General features: G+C 59.1%; 1 protein-coding gene across 4 annotated transcripts in view; it reads left to right on the top strand.

Annotated features, from left to right (window-relative positions):
- Nucleotides 1-6,161, top strand: part of LOC117999718 (tripartite motif-containing protein 26) — a 21,738-nt gene extending 15,577 nt beyond the window's left edge. For all 4 annotated transcript variants that reach the window (XM_034989067.1, XM_034989064.1, XM_034989065.1 and 1 more), the window contains exons 5-8: nucleotides 2,195-2,217; nucleotides 2,678-2,793; nucleotides 3,031-3,063; nucleotides 3,471-6,161. In XM_034989067.1, the coding sequence (XP_034844958.1) occupies nucleotides 2,195-2,217; nucleotides 2,678-2,793; nucleotides 3,031-3,063; nucleotides 3,471-4,150 (852 nt within the window). In that variant the 3' untranslated portion in view covers nucleotides 4,151-6,161. The remainder of the gene's footprint in view (nucleotides 1-2,194; nucleotides 2,218-2,677; nucleotides 2,794-3,030; nucleotides 3,064-3,470) is intronic.
- Nucleotides 6,162-6,382: the final 221 nt, after the last annotated feature.

Below are 6,382 nucleotides of genomic sequence, written 5' to 3'. Positions count from 1 at the left end.
AGGATGCGGGGACCGGGCGTGGGGCGGGGACATGGTGCGGGGATGGGGGCGCAGGGACCTGGGACAGGGTGAGGACACGGGGACGGGGTGAGGGGACGGGCGCAGGGACAGGGTGTGGGGACCGGGTGCAGGGACGGGGCACGGACGGCCCGAGGGTGCAGGGATGGGGCACGGGGACGGGACACAGGTCCAGGGGTGGGGCGAGGGCGCAGGGGACCGGGCGCAGGCCCAGGGCGCAGGCCTGGGGACGGACTGGGCATCTGCAGCAGCCAATCCGTGAGCTCAGTGTCGGTACTGGTAGGTTTTGTCTGCTCGTTGGGGTTTGATTTTGCGGCAAGGGAACCGCACAGCTACCTCCTTCAGGTCATTATCTTTTCCCAGAGGCTATCTGACTGTGGGCAGCCAGCAGGAGGGAAACCGCAGTAACAGAGGCCCGATGCAAAGTGTGGTGCAGGGGGTAGGAGAGGGGGGAGCAGCAGGACTAAAGACGGAAAACACAGACCTTTGCACGAAGGTGCTAGAAAAGGAGAGAAAGATCTCTGGGCCTGGAATATCAGAAGACGTTAGAGGGACATCCTCCCCGGTCCATCCCCGGACGGGCCTTGCCCGGGGGCACCGCAGCCCGCTCCTGTCTCTCCCACCGTTGGGCCGAGCTCAGCCGTGGGGGCCTGCATGAGTGCCTCCGCCCTGCCCCGCTCCCCAGCCGCGGCCTCTCTGCTCTGATGGCCTGTTTCGGGACAGCCGCAGGAGTCTTGGGGGGTGTCCTCAGGAGCCCTGAGCCGGCCCCTTCCCTGTGCAGGCTCGTTCCCTATGCAGGCCCGGCGTGTGGACCCCCGGCCCCCCACGCTGTGCTCTCCCACGGTCTCTGGGCCACTCCCAGGCTTTCATCCTTGGCTGGTCTGTACCTTCCCGCAGTCCTGGCAGCTCCCCCCACTGCCCACGTGCCTGCCTTTCGAGCCCCGTGTCCCAGCACACCAGCAGGGGAACGCGGCTCACGTTTGTTGCCCCGTCCACCAAAGCTGGCTGGATTGGAAGGATTTGCTGGAAACTCACGACTGGTGTCGGGCCGGTGCTTGGTGAGACCGGGGTGAGCGGGGAGCTCTGACGGCCCATCTGGCCTCCCTGCAGCAGAGCCTGCCGGTCCTCCTGAGACCGCCGGACCTGCATCAGCCGCCACCGTCCGGTGACTCTGTGTCCCAGAGCTCCCTCTCCGAGAGGCTAGCCCGTCCCCTCCCTGGGCTCCACTCCTGCCAGAGCAGAACGCCTAGTGTCCCCTGCAAGGCTGTCCCCCGGCTCCATGGCCCCACCCCAAGCCCCGGAGCCGGGCCGGCGCGGGGGAGGCGCACAGGAACATGTGCGAGGAGCGACAGGAGGGCCACCGTTACGGGAGCGTCTCATGGGGGCCGCAGACCCCCCCAGGCACCGTCCCGGCCCACCTGCCCCTCCGCCCCGCACTGCGCAGGGCGGCCCCGTGGCTGATTACCAGGACCCTGGCTAGGGGCTGGGTCAAACCCAAGGACAGAGACGCAAAGACAGTTGTGTTTCTTTCGGGAACGGAGCTGAGGGTTCTGGAGCCGTCAGGGCAGGGGCTGACCGCGAGGTTCGGGAAAGCTGGGCTTCCCCCAGCTGCAAGGCCTGCTAGGGTGCACAGCAGTTTCCCCTTTTAAAGGACATGACCTACAAATTGTAGCCACTGGTTCCTCTCGCGTCCCATTGGCTAGAGCTCAGTCACATGACCAGACGTGGCCACAAAGGCCTCTGGGAAATGTAGTTTTCCCTGGTGGCCCTCTGCCCACTGTAACTCCAGGGGTCTGCTGTTCAGAGGTCGAAGGGGGGCGGACTTAGCTGCGTGAGCCACCTGGCAAGCAGCTCGCACACATCACTGCCCCACGCGGATCCCCTCGGGGCGTTTGCATCCACCAGGAACACGTGCACCTCCCACGGTGCCCGTCCAGCCCCGCATGGCCCGGGCCCCCATTCCGTTCCTCACCTGGCCAATCTCAGCGGAAGCCGGGTGGCCGCGGAGAATGAACCCTGCCCTCATGGTTATCCACCACTGCCGCGGCGGTGCGGGCCCTGTAAGGAAGGGGCCACATCGTTCTGTTCACTGTTGCGCCCGGCTGCCAGCATTGTGGGCACCTGTGAGTGGGGTCTGATTCCACTCAGCTGATGCTTGTGCTTTCTTCTCCTCCAGGACACCAGGGACTTCGTGAACAGGTAACAGAGCTTCCTTTCCACGGCGCACCCCACCCCCCTTCTCCTGCATGAGACCCATTTGAAGGAATGGTGCCACCTCGGTTTATGGTGGCCGGCCTCACTCCTGGGAAGCAAGAACACAGCCTCGGGAACTGGAGACTTGCTCTCCGAGGCAGCCAGCGTCCCGTCCTGTTCCGAGACGGGGCAGGAGATGAGAGTGGAGACCGAGGCAGTCAGCGTCCCGTCCTGGTCCGAGACGGGGCAGGAGATGAGGGTGGAGACGTGCTCAGCAGACAGAAGCGTTCTGGATGCTCTGAGTCCTGGCCCAGCCATGGGCTGTTCACTCAGTTTTTTTGAGCCCTGGTTTCTCTGTCTGTTGATTGGGGATTGTCATACCTTTCTCTCCTGCTTCATAACTGTCGTGAGAATTGAGAGAAATGCAGGAAGAGCTAAGTAACAGGTCCATCTGTCATCTTCCCAGGTATCCACGGAAGAAGTTCTGGATTGGGAAACCCATTGCTCGGGTGGTTAAGAAAAAGACGGGAGAATTCTCAGATAGACTTACGTCCCTGCAGCGAGGCCTGAGAGAGTTCCAAGGTGAGGGCTGGGGGGTGCACTGGGGTGGGAGTTGGAGCTGGGGCTCTGCATTGAAGGAGGGTACGAGCTTCTTACTGTCATCTTTGGCCTCACTCCTGGGTCTTCTGGTTGTTTTCTGTTTTCTTCTTGGGATCTCAGGGAGGGAGGCCCGTCAGGAAATTAATCCTGTCCGAGTAGAAAACGGGCCCGTAAGTTTGCTGGGCTCGAGGGTCATTCTTGTCCTTTTCTTGTCCCCAGGGAAGCTGCTAAGAGACTTGGAATATAAGACAGGTGAGTGTCCAAAGGGCTGTTCCCAGTTCACCTCCCATGAAGAATACTGTCCCCACAGAGACTGAGACTCCCCTGCTGCCCCCGGGGAGCCCGTTCTCTAACACAGCTGAGATTTCCCAGCTGCTTGTCTGCAGCTCCCTCCACTGGGTCTCTAGTCTGCAACAGAGGCTTCTGCTTGATTGCCTGACCCCGTCTGCACAATGTTCCCCTCTGCCGAATGCCTGGCTCCCGCATTCGGAGGCCGTCTGTGCCTCAGGCCCAGCACTGTGCTCCCTCCATGCCCTGCTGTCCAGTTGTGCACTGCATAGCCCTGAGGGACCCTGTGACTAGCAGCCCTTTGATTGTAGGGTGTGGCAGCCCCGCGGGGCCCACCAGTGACACCATTGCTCGTTCTGTCATCCCCACAGTCAGTGTCACGCTGGACCCGCAGTCGGCCAGTGGGTACCTGCAGCTGTCGGAGGATTGGAAGTGTGTGACCTACAGCAGCCTCTACCAGGGCACTTACCTGCACCCCCAGCAGTTCGACTGCGAGCCGGGGGTGCTGGGCAGTAAGGGCTTCACCTGGGGCAAGGTGTACTGGGAAGTGGAGGTGGACAGGGAGGGCTGGTCCGAGGAGGAAGAGGAGGGGGAGGAGGAGGAGGAGGGGGAGGAGGAAGAGGAGGAAGAGGAGGCGGGCTACGGGGATGGGTATGAGGACTGGGAGACGGACGAGGACGAGGAGTCCTTGGGGGAGGAAGAGGAGGAGGAGGAGGAGGAGGAGGAGGTTCTTGAAAGCTGCATGGTGGGGGTGGCCAGAGACTCTGTGAAGAGGAAGGGGGACCTGTCCCTGCGGCCAGAGGACGGGGTGTGGGCGCTGCGCCTCTCCTCTGCGGGCATCTGGGCCAACACGGACCCCGAGGCCGAACTCTTCCCGGCGCTACGGCCCCGGAGGGTGGGCATCGCCCTAGATTATGAAGGAGGCACCGTGACATTCACCAACGCAGAGTCACAAGAACTCATCTACACCTTCACCGCCACCTTCACACGGCGCCTGGTCCCCTTCCTGTGGCTCAGGTGGCCTGGGACACGCCTCCTGTTGCGGCCCTGAGCCCACCGCTTGCTGCCTCCCTTCTTGGGGATTCCAGGACCGTGATGGGGAGGGGTGTCTGGCCATGGCACCTGGAGCAGTGCACACACCCCGCCCCCCCGGTGGCTGTGGCCCCTTGAGGCTTGCTCGGTGCTGGTGCCGCCGCTCCCGTCACACAGCTCCTCCCCCAGCCCCGGGGGTTCCCAAGCAGATTTCTGACCCCGGAGTCCATGAGGGCCCCTCTGCTGCCCACGGCCTTTGGCCCAGCGCTGCACACTCTTTGTTGAATGGAGACGAGCTAGCATTTAGTCGCCCAGTCTGGCGTCTGGTGCTGGCCTGCACCTGAGGTCACTTGCCGTCCTCCATCCCCCGGCGTCCCCCTCGCCGACATCCGCTCTGCTGCCAGCCTTCCCTGCCACCCTAACTCAGAGTGACGCGTGTGAACGTGAGCAGAGCAAAAACCCGCCACGGGTTCTGGGCCATTTGAATGAGCCTCCTGGAGCGCCATGGAGTTGCCAGGCCCCGAGTGGGTGCCTCGCTTCTGAGACCAGGGTCCAACGTCTGACGTTTGCACATCGAAGAAGCCAGGACCCTCGGAGCCTCTTGGGGGAGGGATCTGGAGACCTGTGGCTTTACGGCCACACGTGTGGTCAGTGATCAATAAATGACCTGAGGGTGGGGTCTTGGGAGGGGAAATTGTAAAGGGAAGCCAGAATAGCCTGCTCTTGATCAGTCATCTAAAATCACCGGGGCAGACATCCGGTCCAGGAGAACCTCCCCCTGGGAAGCCCTGGCCAGTGCCTCCAGCAGGGTGGAAGCTTGGGCTCCGTTGTCCTGGGACAGGGGCGGTGGGGAGAGGAGAGGACACCAGCGGGGCTCCCGGAGCTCGCCCGGCCTTCATGCTGGTCTTCCTGCCGGGAGAGGGCTAGAGTGCGGCCTCACTGCGCCCACTCACCCCCTGCTTCAGCCGGACGCCCACAGCCTTTGTCCGCACCTGTCCCAGGCCTGGCACCAGCATCCTGCACCCCAGCACCTCGGCCCCCACATCATCTGTAAATGTCCCTCTGATTTCTGCCTCTACTTTTGAACCCCCCACAGCACCTCCTGCAGTGCTGGGTACACAGCAGGTGGTCAGTAAAGACTTGTGGGATGAACAGCCTGGGTTCACATATTTTATTATAACCTTCCTGTGGCTCCAGAGCGGTTGCGTGGACAGCAGTGGCCCGGGGTCTCTCCTGGGCCCAGACAGGAACCCCCACATCTCCCTCTCCCACTGTGCTGGCCCCATGTCGACACCGAGCATCCGTGCAGCCCAGGACGGCCTGTGACACGGCGACATTCCGTGGCATACCCAGAATCTTCCCTTGGAAAATGCGCGGTGCCTGCCCCGAAGGAAACGCAACCAGCTGAGCCTCCATCCTGCCCTTGGACACACTCAGCCACCCAACCATTTCTGGTCTCTTCTTTCTGCTGGTTTTTTAATTGCCATGTTACAGATAGAAAAGGAAGAATTACATAAAGCCCTTTCAAGATCTCATTTATGACTCTTCCCCCTTTTTATTTTTCATTTGTTCTTTTTACTTTTCTTTCTAAATAGAGATATGCAAAGTGTGTCAATTATTAGAAATAAGACACGTTATTAATATGATGTCAGTTAATCCTGAGAGAGAATAATCAGTAGCATATTCTTGAAAATTTACATTTATTTTGTTGATTGATGTGAATTGTTCCCTAACATTATACTCTCCTAATCTTTTATTTATGGAAAAATTTCAGAATTCTCAAAATGCCTTTTATCCTTTTTTGGAAAGAATTTTTATATAATGAGATGTCTGTAACTTTTTAAGGTGATCATTGTATAATTAAAATTTCCTATTTATTAAATAGGGAACATTTGCATTTGAACAAAATATAAATGCTTTCGGGTCATGGTTTAACGAGTTTCCTGAGTGTGAAACTTCCAGAATGAACTGTAGACGATGAAGTTTTCGTATGAAACAGCCTTTGAAAGTCATAAAAACGTGCACGTTATGCTGCCACCTGAGGACAGAAAGTTGCCGCGTGGTACTTATTTGGCTAATTCTTTTGAACCTTTTTATTTTTATAATCATATTTTTAAGTATTTTTTTTTATGTGAACGTCACCTACATGTATGGTCAGATCTCCGTAGTGTTTATCACGGAGAGAGAAAAGAGCAGCCCCTCCCTCTCCCGGGGCGCTTCTTGGCGGACCATTTCCTCGACGGCGCTGGGG

This window comes from Mirounga leonina, unplaced genomic scaffold, assembly GCF_011800145.1.
Source record: "Mirounga leonina isolate KUSES-001 unplaced genomic scaffold, KU_Mleo_1.0 Mir_460, whole genome shotgun sequence".
Lineage (NCBI taxonomy): Eukaryota > Metazoa > Chordata > Mammalia > Carnivora > Phocidae > Mirounga > Mirounga leonina.
The sequence above is the reverse complement of the archived record's forward strand: the minus strand, read 5'-3'. Positions and strand labels throughout refer to the sequence as shown.